This window comes from Hyperolius riggenbachi, chromosome 5 (assembly GCF_040937935.1).
Source record: "Hyperolius riggenbachi isolate aHypRig1 chromosome 5, aHypRig1.pri, whole genome shotgun sequence".
In the NCBI taxonomy this organism is placed as follows: Eukaryota; Metazoa; Chordata; class Amphibia; order Anura; family Hyperoliidae; genus Hyperolius; species Hyperolius riggenbachi.
The window spans coordinates 344796005-344815896 of record NC_090650.1 but is presented as its reverse complement, the minus strand read 5'-3'; the positions used below and the strand labels follow the sequence as shown (position 1 = coordinate 344815896).

The 19892-nt window shown below is 44.2% G+C and overlaps 1 protein-coding gene across 4 annotated transcripts in view; it reads right to left on the bottom strand.

The window, feature by feature from the left end:
* The window catches only part of CHCHD7 (coiled-coil-helix-coiled-coil-helix domain containing 7), a 46917-nt gene that overhangs the window by 13203 nt on the left and 13822 nt on the right, over window positions 1-19892 (bottom strand). For 2 of the 4 annotated variants that reach the window (XM_068237409.1, XM_068237410.1), the window contains exon 3: window positions 16222-19212. In XM_068237409.1, coding sequence (XP_068093510.1) covers window positions 18122-19069 — 948 coding nt within the window. In that variant the 5' untranslated portion in view covers window positions 19070-19212 and the 3' untranslated portion in view covers window positions 16222-18121. Of the gene's footprint in view, window positions 1-1472; window positions 1531-4531; window positions 4741-16221; window positions 19213-19892 lie in introns of those variants that run through there. The other 2 variants (XM_068237412.1, XM_068237411.1) reach the window with 2 other exon arrangements.

Here is a 19892-nt window from a genome sequence, read left to right as displayed (position 1 = left end):
GCTGGGATAGCCAGAATGCGGAGCACCGGCCGCGTGGGGCTCCGCACCCTGACTATACCAGCCCGCATGGTCCAGGAATTGGGGGGTCTCGGAAGGGGAGAGGCAGCCAAGCTTTCCCCTCCCCCTCCGAGCCCTTGTCCAATCCAAGGACAAGGGGCTCTTCTCCACCTCCGATGGGCGGTGGAGGTGGAGGCCGCGATTTCCTGGGGGGGGGGGGGGTTCATGGTGGCATCTGGGAGTCTCCTTTAAAAAGGGGTCCCCCAGATGCCCACCCCCCCTCCCAGGCGAAATGAGTATAGGGGTACTTGTACCACTTACCCATTTCCTTTAAGAGTTAAAAGTAAATAAACACACAAACACTTAGAAAAAGTATTTTAAGTGAACAAAAAACAACCACGAAAAAAGTCCTTTAATATTCTTAATTAACCATTAATACTTACCTGTCCCTTTAAATAAATGATCCCTCGCAATAGCCTCGGAAATGTTCTATCAGTTACAATGTAACAACTTTGTTACATTGTAACTACGCTGCACCCAACGTCACTCGCCGATCAGCCGCCGCATACACTTACGCGTCCTTGCAGGACGCCAAGTCCCCGCCGGCTCCCGCTGTCCACTCCGCCCACATCTGTCACCCACATGTGGGTGACATGTGGGTGACATGTGGGAGAGGCGGGGAGGGCAGCGGGAGCCGGCAGGACTTAGCGTCCTGCACGGACCCGACAGAGCTCTGAGCTACATAGCTCAGAACTCTCTAAGCATCTTTGAATTTGGGCTCCTTCAAATCAGAAGGAACCCCATTGGTCTGCTAAGGACCAATGGGGCTCCTTGGAGCCCAAATTCAAAGATGCTTAGGGAGCTCTGAGCTATGTAGCTCAGAGAGCTCTGTTGGGTCCGTGCAGGACGCTAAGTCCCGCCGGCTCCCGCTGCCCTCCCCGCCTCTCCCACATGTCACCCACAAAACGAAACTTAAAAATCGATTTTCTTAAAAACTATAAGGTCTTTTTGAAAAAAAAAATGTCCCTCTTATTTCTTCTGATCTCCTTAATATATTCTCCAAATTTGAGGCTCTTAGCATTTAAGGGGGCTTTGCCATTAACCCTTAAAGTCGGCAGCTTTTTTATATTATACGGGAGCGTAATATTACGAGATTACGGCAGACTGTGTAATTTCAATAGGAGTTTACGGTCTTACGCGTAATTTGATACGCGTAATAAAGTAACTTGCGGTCTACGCGTAATTAATTACGTGTAATACCGTAACACACGTAACGCTTACGGTGCATTTGTAGTGAATTACGATGCGTAATTACGCTAATGCGTAATTTCGGCCCAGCACTGGTTACATTTGCTCAGCAGCACCGCAGTAAACAAAATGCTTAAACATTACACTATTATAACTTTGCCCATTTTTGGCAGATAAAAAAAATTAAAGTTATGCCTTTACTATGTTAGCGGTCAACATTAACTAACCTCTAAGCAAGGATGGTTGTCTACATTTCTCATTCTCATTTTTTCAGCTCTAGACATTCTGCAAACAAAAACACCAAACATGTCAAAATACAAAAATTTATAAAACCTTCAAACTATATTGCAACTGTGTTGCACAACAACTTACACTTAAAGTAAACCTAAGATGGCTTAAAAAAATAAATAAAAGTTATACATACCTGGGCCTACCTCCAGCCCCCTTGAGACTAACTGGTCCCTTGCCATCCTCCTCCACTAGAAGCCCTGTTAACTCCGCCAATCCGGGCGTACTGCACATGCGTGGCCCGTAACCGGGAGCATACTGCACAGGCTCACAATGCTCCCGGCTGCAGGAGCACACATGGCTGGCGGAATTACCAAGCCAGCCCCAGATATGTATTGGGTTTTTTTAGCCACCTCATGTACATTTTAAAAAAGGAAGACTCCACCCAGCCCCAAGTTATGAAAGGATGGATAGGAATGTAGCTATGACAGACACACTCAGATCACGCAATGTCCTGCTGATGGCTGAGAGTTGAAATAACTGCAGCTTGCCCCGGCAGAACATTGCTGCTGAATATATTTTACTGACTGAAAGGCTCCCATAGGAGTCTCTAGTTAATTGGCAAGAACCAGGGGAAAAAAAAAAAAATCTGACATACGAGAAATGTGGTGGGGGCATATAAAATCGGTGTAACACCAGGTTAAGGACAGGTCCAAGGAGGGAAAGAAAAAAAAAAAAAAAAAAAGAAGGTCTACTTACCTAAGATTCCTCCAGTCCCTGGCAGCCTAGCTGTCCCTTGCCACAGCTCCGGTGTCCCGGGGTCTCCTACTTTGCAGATGCTGACCTCACCAGGTCAGCATCTTCAGCGCCTGTGTGAGTAGCTGCGCAGGCACAGAAATACTGGGGCGGCGCAGAACTACTGAGCCTGCGCAGAACACTTCCGGCCACGGGAGTGTGAGCAGCACAGCCTCGCACTCGAGCAGGCGGAGAAGATGCCAACCTGGTGAGGTCGGCATCTGCATCGGAGGGGGCACCGGAGCTAGGGACAGATTGGCGGCCAGGGGCTGGAGGAGGCTGCAGGTAAGTAGATCTTGTGTTTTTTTTGTCCCCTCAGATGTGTGCTTTAAAGCGACACTGAAGCGAAAAAAAAAAATTATATAATGAATTGGTTGTGTAGTACACATAATTACTAGAACATTAGTAGCAAAGAAAATATTCTCATATTTTTATTTTCATGTTATATAGTGTTTTTTTATAACATTGCATCATTCTCTAATATTTGCAGTTTACACACTACTCAGCATTCTAAATGTTTTTTTACAGAACAGGCAGTGAACTTTTGACCTGTCCAGAATGGTTTTCTGCAAAAGAAAAAAAAAATACAGTTAAGATAACAACCTTCAGAACACAGAGCTCTCTGCGACTTTAAAAGTCGTGGATCTCAATGGCTCTTTTGCATAGATAAAAACTGGAGTTTCTCTCTTCCTGTACTGGAAACATTAGACTGATGTCTCTGCTCCTAATGCTTTATTTCTTAGCTGTACTACACATACAAATCATTACATCAGAATTTTTTTTTTTGCTTCAGTGTCACTTTAAAGGCACATAAACCTCAGGAATCCCCTGGTGGCCTCTTTGTGGGCAAACGGGCGTCATTTTGGGCAAACAGGTGTAATTTGCCCACAAATTTGCGTAATATGTTGCAGTACTGCGTAATATGTTGGCGCTTTATGAATACAATAAATAAATAAAATCATTCCCCCAATCATTTCCACCCACGCCATCATGTGCTACTGACTGAAGTTGTTCTTAAAAAAACACCCTATGTATGCTATCACAGATACTGGACACATTGAGGACAAGCTGAGCACTTCACGGTGATTAGTAAACCATTTGTTCTAGTCTAATGGTGGCCATACATGGTACAATTTTTTCATCCAAACTTACCATTTCTATGTAATATAAAGGGAACTGCCTAAATTATCCTTTCAGTATATTCACTTAATTTACCCTACATAGAAATGGTAAGATTGGATGAAAAAATTTGTACCATGTATGGCCACCATTAGTCAGCACACCCAACACTTTATTTAGCTATCCAATTTCTACTTGAAAGCCAACCTATATTTACTGCATATCAGTCCAGTTTTACTGAAAGTCCACTCCCACAATTGAGCCAACTTAAGGGTGGCCATACATGGTACAATTTTTCAATTAGATAATTTAGTTTGATTATTCCGTTAGATCGAATATAAAGATTTTTCCATCATGTCCGATCTAATTTTTCTCGAAAAAACGGGATAATCGTTCGAATTTCTTGATTGAAAAAAAAATATTTTCAACTTTCATTCGATTCGATCATTTAGATCGAATAAACGGGATAATCGAACGTTTTTATTGTACCATGTATGGCCACCATAAGGGTCACTGAATATGTGGTCACAATAGCACAGTCCTGGCTATCCTCAGCACTGCCCAACTAAAGGCCTAGCCACATGCTTGACTGATGTCAACCAACGGGGGAGTTGATCCCTCAGGCGACAATTGCTGGGTTGTGGCTGTACAGATGTGAAGTCAGCCTGCAGTATACAATCATGATGAACATAGAACTAACAGCCTAATGTGTAAATTGGTGCACCATTGGCACCCATACATGTGAACAGCACCCAAAACGGTTTAATTAACAACGTGTAAAAGCATACCATCACTGCAACTGACTAGCAAAAAAAAAAAAAAAAAAAACCACTTAAGCAGTGTCTGGTGCTAGCAAAACACAAAGCTCTTCCAACTCACTAAAACCAGCAGTGCACAAAAACCAAGTATAAAAGGTTTTTAAGCACACTGCAACGAGCATTGAATACATTGTATAATAAGAAGCTACAGCTCCATTCCACTATCTCCAGTACTTCAACTATATGGAACAAATAAAAGCCAACACTATACACTTCAACCAGCAACATCTCCATGCACTTCTTTCCACCACTGAACAATCTTCATATAACACAAAAAAAAAAAAAAAAAACCACAAAAACAAAACTTTTACATGTGGAATTCATACCTTAATTATCTGGACCAGAGTTCTGCAGCTGCTGTCGGTCAGCCATCCTCTGCCAAGCTGAATTTGCAGCAAACCCCTCCTGCTGCTGATGGGAGGCAGTGGAGAAGGGGGGGCATGTAATCAGCACACCTCCCACAGGGGTAAGACAACTGTGTGGTTTTCAGTGGGCAATAATAGTGTGACATCTAGTAGGCTCGGAATATGAATTACTATGAGTATATAACATGGGTATGAATATCAGAAAATAAGCAACATAACAAAAAATACATACAGTGTAGAACACGTGAATATACTGTAAATACACACATTGATTTAAAATTATTTTGATGAAAAAAAAAATGAAAATAAAAGACCTAAGGGCTACATTTAAACAATGTAACAGATACACCATAATGGTAAGTTCACACCGGCACATTGGTGGAAAATGCATCTAATACGTAACCGCATAATGCACCCTTTATAAATGACAACTCAACACTTTCAGTCATAGACCCTGAACAAGCATGCAGCAGATCAGGTGTTTCTGACATGGTCAGATCCGACAAGATTAGCTGCATGCGTATTTCTGTTATTCAGACACTACTGCAGCCAAATAGATCAGCAGGAATGCCAGGCAACTGGAAATGTTTAAAATAAAATATAGCAGCCTCCATATTCTTCTAACTTCAGTTGTCCTTTAATTTCAAAAATACTCTATAACCTAAAAAAACCCTCTGGGGATATTTACCTCGGGAGGGGGAAGCCTCAGGGTCCCAATAAGGCTTCCCCCTCCCCTGTAGGTTCAGGGAATTCAGCGCTGGCTCCCCAGAATACTCCCCCAACAAGCTTGACAAGGCTTGATGTATTTACCCCTCCGGGATCCAGCGCAGGCGCAGTAGCGGCTCTTCTTTCGGGCTACGCGGAAATAGCCGAGCCAGATCATATCCGCCCCCAAAGCACAGGCACAAAAGGACTCGCGCCTGCGCAGTAGAGCAGATCGATCGGGTTCGGCTACACGCCTTAAACCGAATGAAGAGAGGCTGGTGCGCCTGCGCAGGATTGTGGTAAATATTTACCTAGCCACTATTCAGGGGGTCCCCGGCAAAGCAAAAAAGGGACGGAGGAGGACAGGGGAAGTCTTGTTAGAATCAAGAGGCTTCCCCCTCCTGAGGTAAGTTATCCCCCAGGGACCCTTGTTTTTTTCCTTACAGATTTTCTATAAGTAGCATTTTTGCTACTTTACCTGGACTGGCATACGCCACTGAGAATGCAATATAGGACAAGTACTACATGTGAAGGAACCTGCCTTGATCTTGGAGGTATTGAAAACACTTGTCTGACTTGGAGGGTTCCGTCTTCATTCTCTTTGGCATATAATACTTTGTGTAGGTATTTAGGATGAATTAATTGGTCCCTTGCTGAGATTACCGCCCATGGGCACAGGGCCGGGCCGAGGCAGAGGCGAGAGAGGCTCCAGCCTCAGGGCACAGTGTAAGAGGGAGTGCACAACTCACTCAGCAATCATTCCCTTATTGCATTTGAAGCAGAGAGAAAAGAATAGGTGATACATGGCAGTGACTGCAAGAGAGAAAACTAAACATTAAGTGTGTGTGGGGTAAGATGGGGGCCCTGGGCTGCCTCTTAGTCTAATAGCAATCAGTATGTGACGGCTGGGGTGGGAGGGGTGGAGGGGGGCACTTTGGTGTCTCAGCCTTGGGTGCTGGAGGACCTTGTCCCGGCTCTGCATGGGCATATCCTTCATTGACCTAATTTGGGTGAATATAAAATAATCAGTCCACCACAAATTTATGATGGGTCCTTGGGGAGTTCCTGTAGTATATGCAATCCATCCACCAGTACAGATCAGCATACCAGAGTTGTTGATAGGATGGGCCTGCCAAATACACTCAAAAGGCAGTAAAAAAAAAAAAAAAGGAAATGTATCAAAAGGTGGCAAGCTTACTTTTCCATAACATGACATTTTAAATCCCTTTGGTCAACAACAAAATTGGGTCTGGGACTGCAAGGAAATGGAGAGGTTAGAGTTACCAAAGTGGAGTATACGGGGAAAGGCTGTTAAAGGAGATATGGAGGCTGCCATATTGAGTTCCTTTTAAGCAATACCAGTTGCCTGGCGGCCCTGCTAAGCCATTTACCTGCAGTGGTGTGAATCACACCAGAAACAAGCATGCAGCTAATCTTGTCAGATCTGACAAAAATGTCAGAAACAGCTGATCTACTGCATGCTTGTTCAGGGTCTATGGCTAAAAGTATTAGAGGTAGAGGGTCAGCAGGACAGCCAGGCAACTGGTATTGCTTAAAAAGAAATAAAATATGGCAGCCTCCATATACCTCTCACTTCAGTTCTCCTTTAATATTTATTGATGGGGCTCCAGCTTGCGTGCAGGCCCTCAGAGTTCTCTTCATGCCTGGTGTGATAAGGTCATTGGATGTAGGGCCCCTAAATACTAAATGATTAAATTGCTCATAAAAACCCTTCAGTGCTGCCTCCACCATTACCGATGGTTTTAAATAATTTTGGGAGAACTGCATCTGACAGAAACCAGAAGTACAGGCCAATGTTTCTGAAAGTGAGGCAACCCCACTCTTCCCCTCTTCTAGGGCAGGTGCTTGGTAGTGTTGGACATGTCTAGGAGAACCCATGGAGAAGAATGATTGGTTTGATCAGCTGATAGATATGCAAAGCTTTCATTTGCGGTGATCACATCCTGCTTTAGCACGGGATCATGACTAGCAAATCAGAGACTTGCACATCTATCACCTGACCAAATTGATCACACATATAAAATATACATATATATCCACATAGGATCTTGTATAAACAAGTATATCAATCTAGGGAAAAAAATACAATTTTGATATTTACTCAACCCATCAGGGGGTAATCCGCAACTTGTTCCAAATATGGTGACTGGAATGAGACATGGGGCTCTATTCACAAAACATTTGCAGGGAGGGGGGGGGGGGGGGTATCAGTAGGGCTGAGCGAAAACACTTCATCGGTATTTTAGACATGTGTGCCAATTCATAAACGTTTACACTTGCGATAAAAGGCACTAAACTGGCAGTGCTGGCTGAGTTGATACATTTTCTCTATGCAGAGAAAGTTACTATAAATGAGGCAGCCCCAACTTCCCTTTAGAAGTGCATTTTGTTTTGTTTTTTTTTACTTAGAGACTCTGAAGCGAGAATAAATCTCGCTTCAGAGCTCATAGTTAGCAGGAGCATGTGTGCCCCTGCTAAACCACCGCTATCGCGCCACTAAACGGGGGTCCCTTCACCCACAAACGTTAGTCGTGGAATTGGTCGTTCCTGGAGGCAGGGCTAACGGCTGCAGCCCTGCCTCCAGTCTTGTCTATCAGAGGCGCATCGCCGCCTCTCCCCCGCCCCTCTCAGTGAAGGAAGACTGAGAGGGGCGGGGGAAAGGCGGAGATACACGCTGACAGACGCGCATTGAGCAGGGCTGCGGCGGTTAGCCCTGCCCCAACCAGGAAGCGCTCCCCCGCTGCACCGAGGGGATTTGGGGGTGAAGGGACCCCCGTTAAGCCGCGGGATAGCGGCGTTTTAGCAGGGGCACACATGCCCCTGCTATCTATGAGGTCTGAAGCGAGATTTATTCTCGCTTCAGACTCTCTTTAAACGGCCTCTCCTTGCCCTGAATCATCTCTGAATTTGTCTATTAGTCTTTCTAAACATTCTATTTAATTGCCACAGCTTAGAAGAACTTCAAGAAATGTTACACATGTAAGCTTTCTGATGTGAAATTTATCTGAAAACAGGTACCCAAGGTGTAAAAAACAAAACAAAAAAAACAGCCTGGGTATTCCGGAATGCCTTTTTTGTTCTGCTCTCACTGATGCTGCCTGGGAGGTCTGTCTCCATTAGCTTGCCTGTTATCGCTGGCTTATCTCCTTTTCTAAACAGCCGGTATTCTCAGTTCCCATTCCTCTTGCTCTAATCTTTATGAATTGACATGTGTTGTGATAATCACCGCACAAGGCAGTAATTTCCCGCACTGCTCAGGAATGTCAGCTTTTCATGCGGAAACAGCTTTTATGAATACACTTTGCTAAATGGTCGGTAAAGTCAGCTGTTTTGAGCATTTCCGCATGCGGTAATGCTTTATGAATAGAGGTCATGATGTCCCAGATGTGCTCAAATTGGATTCAGGTCTGGGGAACGGTGGACCAGTCTATAGCATCAATGCCTTCATCTTGCGGGAACTGCTGACACACTCCAGCCACATGAGGTCTAGCATTATCTTGCATTAGGAAGAACCCAGGGCTAATCGCACCAGCATATGGTCTCACAAGGAGTCTGAGCATCTCATCTCAGTACCTAATAGTCAGGCTACCTCTAGCGAGCACTTGGAGGGCTATGCAGCCTCCCAAAGACATGCCGCCCCACACCATTACTGACCCAAGTGGACAGTTTAATTTCACAGCGATTGACTTGTAGTTACATTGTGTTCCCTTGATTTTTTTTGAGCAGTGCATTTAGGGATTGCTTGTGATATTGACACCTAGATAGCGAAATTGCTGTGTGTGGAATGTAGTGTTAAGCAGCTTATCCCTGTAAGTGTGGGTACCTGAGAATTAAACAAACTCCTTAAAGTGAACCCAAGGTGAGTGATATGGATACGGCTGTGTTTATTTTCATTTAAACAATACCAGTTGCCTGGCAGCCCTGCTGATCTATTTGGCTGCAGTAGTGTTTGAACAACAGAAACAAGCATGCAGCTCGCCTTGTCAGATCGGACAATATTAGAAACACCTGATCAGCATATTCCTGTTCAGGGTGCATGGCCAAAAGTATTAGAGGATCAGCAGGGTGGCCAGGTAACCAGTATTGTATAAAAATGGCAGCCTACATATCCCTATCAACACAGTTGTCATTTAAGTCTAAAGAACTACATCAGTGGATATATTTTCATGTAGAATCCCAAGTCAAGATCCCTAAGGACCCATTCACACTAGGGCAATTAGCAGCTAGCACTTTTTAACCATTTCAGCCCGCAGGGATTTTTCACCTTATGCATCTGAGCAATTTTCACCTCCCATTCATTCGCTAATAACTTTATCACAATTTATTGATCCATATCTTGTTTTTTCCGCCATTAATTAGGCTTTCTGTGGGTGGTACATTTTGCTAAGAGCCACTTTACTGTAAATACATTTTTACAGGATTAAATAAGAACAAAATGGAGAAAATTCATTTCTCAGTTTTCAGCCATTATAGCTTTAAAATAATCCATGCTACCATAATTAAAATCTACGTATTTTATTTGCCCGTATGTCTCGGTTATTATACCATTTAAATTTTGTCCCTATCATAATGTATGGCACCAATATTTTATTTGGAAATAAAGGTTCATTGTTTCCGTTTTGCATTCATCACTATTTACAAGCTTATAATTGAAAAAAAATAAATGTAGTATACCCCCTTCAAATGCATATTTAAAAAGTTCAGACCCTTAACTATTTATGTCCTTTTATTAATTGTTTTTTTTTTCCCATAAAAAAAAAATTGTATTTGGGGAATATTTTGGTGTGGGACATAAACAGTCAATTTTTAATGTTGCTATATGAGTAAATTGTAATGTAAAAAAAGTGTAGATGTAGTTTTACTATTTGGCTACAAGATGGCCACCTTCATTGTTGGATTCCCTCCTTGTACTTCTCGCTAAGCGGAAGTACAAGGGGGATGTGGAAACTCTTCCGGGCTGAAGAACTGAAGCCTCACAGGTGAGTGCTCGGTTTTTCTGCGGGGGAACAGGGATCGGTGATCGGGAACCATGTTCCCTTTTACTGATCCCGGGGGCGCACCCGCAATCAGGAGCAGGGGAGCGCAGCAGAGCAGCCACCCGGACGTGAGCTTTACGTCTGGGCGGCTGAAATGGTTAAAGAACAATGCTAGCACAATGGTAACTATAGGGCAGTGATCTCACTGCTTCTGATCACAGGTGTTTCGCAATTAACGACAATCACAAAACATGTTACCTGCAGCATTTTGCCACAATTCGAGCGATTATGGTACAGAGCTGATCGCAATGGTCGGGAATTGCTGGAGTGTACAGTGCTTTTACCACGCTAACCGCTGTAAAATAACCCACGCTAAACAGTAGCGCTACCAGTTTGAGTATTTCAAGTGTGAATGGGCCCAGAAATTCTGGTGCCTTCCGGATATGAGGCTACAGGTTCTATGACTAATGTGAACACAGGAGAGAGATGACATCCCAGGCTCACTCTCCTTCAGAGGGAAAGCAAACAAGATATTGTTGCCAGTTCTGACCTTAGCCAGTGGCAAATCACACAGAAGTATAATCAACTTAAAGGCTACCCGAACTGACATGTGACATAATGAGATAGATATGTGTATGTACAGTGCCTAGCACATAAATAATTATGCTATGTTCCGTTTTTTCTTTCTCTGCCTGAAAGTTAAATATCAGGTATGCAAGTGGCTAACTCAGACAGGAAGTGACTACAGTGTGACCCTCACTGATAAGAAATTCCCCTTTTTATCTCTTTCTTGCTCTCAGAAGCAATTTTCTGCTAGGAAAGTGTTTTATAGTTGGAATTTCTTATCAGTGGGGATCACACTGTAGGCACTTCCTGTCTGAGTCAGGACAGAGTCAGCCACTTGCACACCTGATATTTAACGCTTTCAGGCAGAGGGGGAAAAAAACAAACACAGAATAGTTATTTGTGTGCTAGGCACTGTACATACACATGTCTATCTCATGTCACATCAGTTCAGGTATCCTTTAATAAAATGATCCCCCAACCCCAACTTCTGGAGGCGATGGCAGGGGCAATTCCATTCTCCTGAATAAAATGCTTTTTTTTCAGCATTTAAGGACATAAGGGCCCTACTCCATCCTCCCGTTGTGCCCAGCAGACAGCTTGGTAAATCAAATATTCATATCTATGCCCTTCACAGGCAGAGCAGTGCTTTTCAGCGCTGCTAGATTTGGGTACCGCTATAGACTGTAATGAGAATCAGTCTATAGCGGCGCTCAGTGAGTAACGTCGGCGCCGTCAGAAGACGAAACTGAAGTTGCTTAAAAACACAATTCAGCCTCCAGCAAATCGCTGGAAGACAAATTATTTTATTCCCCCACTATCCATGGCAGCCTGGAGGGGGAATAGTAATTAATAAAGCTCAGACTTGTGCAGAAGCAGGATCAGCCATATACCGGCTGTATCTTGCACCCAAGTCTACCGGCCCCAATTTCATATATATACGCTTTGCAGGCATAAAGCAAGACTAGCACTTTACTTTTACCTTTAAGTGTACCTGATTGAGAGGGAGAGGGGAGGGGGGGTGTATAAATACCCATATGGAAGACTATCACATCTCAGGGTCTTGACTGTCTGCAAAAGCATCTGTAATGTCTTCCAAATCTTTGTCTCTTTCCAGAGCTTCCTCATGTTCATCGGCACAATCTGGGCAAACTGATAAATACCAAGTAGCTCTCCAGCTTCCTATAGGACTTCATCTGAGTAGAACTCACCATAATCAAAGTATTTTTATTGATCACTGCAGTGTCTGGAGAAATTTCTCTACATGGAATGTTCATTAAACCTCACATCTCCCTGGAAAGCCATACTAGCAACTTCTCATTCCTATCCCCTTCTTCAAATATTCTTTGGGTCTGCATAAAGGTGGGTACACCCCATCAGACAAATCTTTGCAAAATGCTGCACACACAGATGCTGTACACATGCAACAGATCAGTATCTGCAAAAGATCCATTCATAGTCTATGATATCTGCAGATCATCATACACACCTTGTTTAAACGGACAATTATCTGTAGATCAGATCCACCAGGTTGGATCTTCAGATCGGCAGATAATTGTCTGATCTGCAGATGAACGTCCATTAAACAAGGTGTTTATGAGGATCTGCAGATGTCAGACTATGAAGGCATGTTGCAGGAACTGATCTGTTGCAGGAACTGATCTGTTGCAGGAACTGATCTGTTGCAGGAACTGATCTGTTGCATGTGTACAGCATCTTTGTGTGCAGCATCTTTGTGTGCAGCATCTTGCAAAGATTTTTATCTGATGGGGAGTTCAGCTCCATAGAATAGACTGTGTAGAGTATGGCTCTCATAATACATGAAAGGAGGTAAAATTGGTCTGTGATTTTTCATTTTCCAAAGACTTTTATCTGACGTGTGTAGGCACCTTAAGAAGTGCCTTGCATGTTAAAAAAATAAAAATATAAAAATAAAGAGTCCCTCACTGTCCTCCCAAGTACCTCAGTTCTCCAGCTATCAGTCCTGGTAATGTGGCTCAGTCTTGAGAATCGTAGAGAAGCCGTGCGTGCCCAGAAGAACCTGACAAGCGCGGCTGAGCCAGATTACCAGGACCAATAACAGGAGAACTGTGGCCCTAAGCCTCAGCGAGGACAGCAAGGAACTCAACAGTGCTTGTGGAGCATGAGGCAGGCCTGGGTAAGCATCAAATCTTTTCTATTTGTCATCTCAGGTTTTCTTTAAGGTAGTACAGTGAACAGCTAGATCATTTAGCAAAGCCCACCAGGCAACAGAGAGCTCTGCAGTTGGGTTGCTAATGTACTCTGTCTCTAGTCTAGTCTGGCATCCACAATAGATGCAAATGGTCCATAAATACAGGCATTAGACACATCCCACACACTTTGAGATGATGCAGAACTTTAATTTGCAGTCCAATATACTTGGACAGCTTCAATAATTGTGTAATTGTGTAAATAACTAGCTGGTCAGTCATTCAGCAACCTGACAGCCACCACACCATCCACTCGATCTGGGGAGACTTGAACAATTAGTTCCATAAGGATATGGTCAAATATACCCCTGAGCAAATATTGATATTTACTAAATATATGCAGTATTTGAGAATACTAAGGAGATGGTAGATAGCTCCCCATGATAATATGATTGTTGATAAATTTGCACTTGCAACACTAAAGGATAACCCTCATGGTAAAACATTAAAGGGATCCTAAAGTCAGTAGGATATGAAGGTTGCCATATCAGTTCCCTTTTAATCTCTTCCAGTTGCTTGGCATCCTGCTGATCTTACTAGCTTCAGTATTGTCTTAATCACGTACTTAAAACAAGCATGCAGCTAACATCTAATCTGCATTCTTGTTTAGGTTTCATGTATTAGAGGCAGAGGATCAACAGAACAGCCAGGCAATGTGCATGGTTTAAAATTTAATATGGCAGCCTGCATATCCCTCTCACTTCAGGTTCACTTTAAATCAATTCAAATAGATTTTTGTGCATCACTTCCTCTCAGAATATCCTCAAAGGTATATACTTTCAGGCCATTAACTACTTAAAGAGACACTGAAGCGAGAATAAATCTCGCTTCAGTGCTTATATTCAGCAGGGGCATGTGTGCCCCTGCTAAAACACCGCTATCCCGCAGCTAAACGGGGATCCCTTCACCCCCAAACCCCCCCCCCCGCAAAATCAACGACCAAATTAGTCGTAGATTTTGCTGCTGCAGGCAGGGCTAACGGCTGCAGCCCTACCTCACAGCGCGTATATCAGCGGCGCATCGCCACCTCTCCCTCACCCCTCAGTGAAGGAAGACAGAGTGGAGGAGATATGCGCTGACAGACACGCTTGGGGCAGGGCTGCGGCGGTAAGCCCTGCCCCAATGCGGAAGCGCTATCCCGCTGCACGGAGGGGATTTTGAAGGTAAGGGACCCCCGTTTAGCCACGCGATAGCGGCGTTTTAGCAGGGGCACACATGCCCCTGCTAACTATGAGCTCTGACGCGAGATTTATTCTCGCTTCAGAGTCTCTTTAAAGTGAATGGGAACCGCATTAAAAAAATAAATAAATAAAGGAGAGGGAAGGCTCTGGGTCATATAGAGCCTTCCATCTCCTCTCTCGATGCCCTCTATCTCTCCCCCCCCCCCCCCCCCCCCTTTCAATCCCCTGCCGAAAGGGTATTTGGAAGTCTTCGGGAGCAGTGTCCTCCAGAAGACGTGTGGCTCCATACTGCACAGGCGTGAGCGTGCATGCACAGGTGCAGTACAGGGCCGCCCTTCAGGAGCACTAGGGCTCCCTGAATACTTCTGAAGCCTCCTTTGGCCGGATAAAGCAGTATTTGACTAAATTAGTCAAATACTGCTACCGGGCAAGCCAGCACTGGAACGAGGGGACCAGGAGAGGAGCGGGAAGGCTCTATATGACCGAGTCTTCCCTCTCCTTGGGTAAGTATCTTTTTTTAAATGCGGTTCCCATTCACTTTAAAGAGAACCTTAACTGAGAGGGATATGGATCTTTCCTTTTAAACAATACCAGTTGGTTGGCTGTCCTACTGATCTTTGGCTGTAGTGGTGGCTGAAACAAGCATGCATCTAATCCAGTCTGACTTCAGTCAGAGCACCTGATCTGCATGCTTGTTCAGGGGCTGTGGCTAAAAGTATTAGAGACACAGGTTTAGCAGGAGAGTCAGGCAACTGGTATTTTAAAAAGGAAACAAAAATCCTTATCCTTCTCAGTTTAGGTTCCCTTTAAGGACCGAGGTGATTGAAATCTATGCCCTGTTTTGGTGGTTACCTGGTTGGCAGGGCGTAGATTTCAATCACCACCGCAGTGTGCATCCGCCATTTGTCGCTCCCTGACGATCTTGCCACTGAATCCCCGTTGTGTCCCATCACAGCTCACTTGCTCTGCCTGTCTATGACAGCAGAGTCCTGTGAGCCAGTAAGGAACAGATTCCATTGGCTCCTGGCTGTGTCTATCAATGTAAGCAACTCCCATTGGCTTACATTGATAGACACGGTCAGGAGTCAATGAAAGCGGCTCCTGACCGGCTCACATGACTCTTCAGTCAGAGACGGCAGAGTGGATGTCAGGAGGATCCTGGCGTGCGGTGGGTAAGCAGCGATTTGTTGGGATTCAGTCGGTAGTGTACCAGCGGTCTCTGGTCCTTAAAGGGGGCTGAGACCGCTGGTACTTAAGTGGTTAAGTTACATAGTCTACAAATCTGCATCCAAAAAGGACTAGCCCAATAGGATGCCTCATATCCAGTCTTCTATTCCTTTCAATGTATAAGATTTTTTTAACACAAAAAAAAAAAGTAAGTGCTTAGAATACCTCAACTCAAGCATCCGATTAGTTTGTCTTAGGCTACGTTCAGAGTGGGCACTGTATGTAACAACAGAAACCCAACGAGAAAGTCGTAGTGCATTTTACCTGCATGTTGTGTACAGTGAAGCATACAGTCAATGAAAAGCATGCTTCATCACTACAATCACAGTGGGGATTTGCGGCAACACCACATCATGTGTTAGGATGCCACACCGTTAAGCCGCACTGTGAACTTCAAATAAGTGGTACATTGTAGTTCAAAAAACCACGATACAATGCATTACAAGGGCAGGATGGAAAATCCAGGCCAGTCAAGGGCATGGCAGGAGCAGAGTTAGATTAATGGCCCACAGTGCCACACTGAAATTCAATCATCAATAGACACACACACACCCCAATGTGTTATGTGTGGGAAATATGATTTCCTCTAAACAAAACCCCTTCAGAGAGGAAACAATTGTTGTGGAACACTGGGTGGAAATCTATATGTGCATAGCCAGCCCTAGAAGAGATCCGTTCACCTTAGTGCCAGAAATCGATTATAAACCTGTAGTGTTGTACATTTTATACTAATTATCACAATTAGCTTTATTAAGGCTTTAACAGTAACCTACTTTATTAGGTCATGAAAAATATAAATGTGTAATACATTTAAGTCATAGCTGAACTGGATCAACAAACTGACATATAGGGATATGGCCTGCCTGTAGGCTGCTGGTCCGATGTCCCAGGCGTACATACATTCAGTGAGTGCAAACTGTTTCCCACATCTCTTGTGCCAGCATTGGAGTGCAGATCCAGGAAGTACACTGGGGTCACTGTCTGATCAGGATTACTATATTTCCAGCAAGAATACTCTCCCCCTTTCCCCAGCATGACAGTCAGTGGAATGTCAGTTTAACCAAAAAGTTCCATAAAAAAAAAAAAAAAAACCCTCATGGTTTGTGCAGGTTGCAGAAAAGTTCTAGAAATTGCAAGTTCTAGAAGAAAGTTCTATGAACACCCATTCCACAGGGTGCACTAGTAAAGCTATAGTCCTATTTCGAAAGCAATAGTACTATTCAGAATCGACAGACATGACGACACATCTGCTGCTTATAGTTTATCAGCAACGAAACATGACAGTCAGCATCTCTCACTTGGAGAGGAAAAAAAGACAGGCAATATTTCACCCCAACCTTGCTGAGTAAATCCACATACAACCAATTCGGCAAGACTCCACCCATCTCAAGGCATCCTCCAGTGAGGTGAAGAATTTGGAGCTTTCCACCCACCATCTTACACATGCAGACAAGCCGGGTACAGCATGACAAACGTCAACTTTTTGGCAAAAGTGCCCCTTTAACAGTGTTGAATTGCCTCCACTCGCTGTATTGCCATGGAGTATTCTGGGTAAAACCACAGAGTAGTGTTCTTGTATTTGACTCCTCCCCCCCTTTTAGCCTAGAGGACAGGACCCCATGATCTCTGTGGTGCCAAAATAAGAAAAAAAAATGCGAGACAGCAATCCCGGCAGACCTGGACAGGATATCATGTGGTTCGCTTGTTCTATGATGCAAAAGGAAGCAAGATTAGCGTTGTGGAAAGAGCTCTTTAATTGATCCATGAATATGATTGGGTGTGTACCCTCAGGCAGCCCCAATATATACACAGATGATGCTTTGGCCGATGCGGTTCTCTGCCTCATGAGATTTGGATCCAAGCTTATCCTATAGTCGTGCGATAAATCCACATTTAATCTCAAGGCTGTTTATTTTGGTAGTCAGCGCAGTTTTGCAGTCCTTGATGGCCAGCGTGGTTTCTGTTGCTTCCATTTTGCCCGGCAAGTCCTCCACATCAACTTGAGCCAGCATAGTTTGTATGCTCACAGCGAGTGGCCGTCAGTGAGCCAAGCATGGGAGACTCAGGAGTAGGCTGTAGGTATGACCATCCGAACGACGGAGTTCAGGACCTTTGATTCCCGTCAGTCATCACCAGGAGGGTCTCCAGGTAGAGTGTTCTCTTCATGCCAACCATTGACAATTACCTAATACAGTGTAGCGTTTGGTTGCAGGCAGCAGGTCTTCACCATGAGTCCGTGTTAGCTCGCCTCAGCAAAGGTAGCTTTGACAAACGGAGTTTGCCTCTCAACATGACATGCAAGTGTAGTAAAACAGTAGAAAACACAATTTATCAAAACTAATATAAAAATAGAAAATAAAATGTATTCTTTGTACTATGCCAATTCATGGACCTTGAGAGAGGAGGAGAAGAAAAAAAAAAAAAAAAAAAAAAAAAAAAAAAAAAGCACACCCCAAGGAGGCAACAATGCAAATGGATGTTCATATAAATTGACCATGTACAATATGTCTAATTTTTTTTTTTAAACTGAGCTAAGTCATGGTCCATAAGATATGGGGTTTGAGGAAGTTTTTTTTTTTTTGGGGGGGGGGGGGGGAATTTACATCTCATTGATCATCCTTGTGGGGGAACAGTTTTAGAAATGAATTACCGTTCGCATGGGTAGAGCTCAGCAACCTGTGACCAGAAATTGTACATAATTTGGGAGCGCTCGTTAAACTGCTGTCGCCACATGAACTCCTGCAAGTAATTGTTACGCTGCTCACCATCATCAGCACTCAGACCATGGGCTTTTTGCCGTCTCTTAAAGCGGCACCACTTGTTCTCAGTTCCCTGGGTATGGCCGCCTGATTTGGTGTCAACAAAATTGATGGACTGATTTACTTTTAATTGGCGATACCCTTCAGGTAATGTCTCAGTCCCTCCATACTCTTCACACAAGTCGGAATGAATAATGGAGCCCGGTTTGACATACTGTTGAATAATGGGCAGCAGATTGTTTGCATTGTGTGAATCCACTAAGGTTAAAAAACCAAGATTAGAACCACATTCAATGCCACCAAACAGCCATCGACGTTCGTAACCTGCAATTTTCCCATTGTTGTATTTTCGGTGCGAAATGCTGGTCTTGTCTATTACCACAACAACACCAGGACCACCAATCTGCCTAGGTTTCGCAATGAAAAACAGGGCAAAAAAATCCCTAATCCATTGGGTCCACTGCACAGCTGCCTGGTGGGTGATGCCCACTTCATACTCCATCTGTGCCAGTGTGCCTATCTCGTGTAAGTAAAAGTATGACAAATGTAAAACCTTTTTGGGGCCTAAGTGACTTCCCTCAAAGAAAGTGTCTGCATAAAAACCAATTCGCATTTTGCTGCCGCTTTCACGGCATGGACGTCGATTGCAGGTCCACTTTCTACCGGTGCGAGTGCCGCAAGTTCCGTACATGCGCATGCTGTTATTGCCGCACCTCGTGCACGTTCGACGTTTGTGAAGGAGGCCGAGGTCTTTCAGCCACTCATCAAAATCCTCATCACTTTGCGTCAGATGATCAAACAGCTGAAACAAATTGATATCTCTCAAAACGTCCATGTTTCAAAAAAAAAAAAAAAAAAAATTGAGATATGTAACTGACCTTATTAAAGAAAATTGTATTTTCCACTGTAAAATTTACTTCACTTTGATGTCTGTTGGAAAGAGCTTACCTTGTCTATTTGGTAATGGGCATTTAAGGTCTGTTATAAAAAGAAAAAAAAAAAAAAGTGCAAATTTAATCACCTCAAAGGCAACAGATGTCACATTATGCATATACCTCCCAACTTTGAGGTAGAAAGAGGGATACTTTAAAGAGAGTCTGAAGCCATAATTAAAATGGCTTTTTTCCTTATATATAGCAGGGGCATGTTTGCCCCTGCTAAAACGCCACTATCCCGCAGCTAAACGAGGGTCCTTTCGCCTCCAAATTCCCCCCTGTGCTGCCCGGGGAGCGCTTCCGTGTGAGGCTGGGCTATGAGCTGCAGCCCTGCCCCACACGCGTCTATCAGTGGCTGATCTCTGCCACTCCCCGCCCCTCTCAGTCTGCCTGCGCTGAGAGGGGCGGGGGAGAGGCGGAGATCAGCCGCTGATAGATGCGTGTGAGGCAGGGCTGCAGCTCAGAGCCTTGCCTCACACGGAAGCGCACAGGGGTAGCAAAATCTACGACCAAGTTGGTTGTGATTTTGCAGGGGGGGGGGGGGATTTGGAGGGGAAAAGACCCTCGTTCAGCCGCGGGATAGCGGCGTTTTAGCAGGGGCAAACATGCCTCTGCTATATATAAGGAAAAAACCCATTTTTATTAAGGCTTCAGAGTCTCTTTAACCACATCACCCCAAGGCGGTTTTTGCCTTAACGAAAGAGTGATTTTCACCTTTCAGTG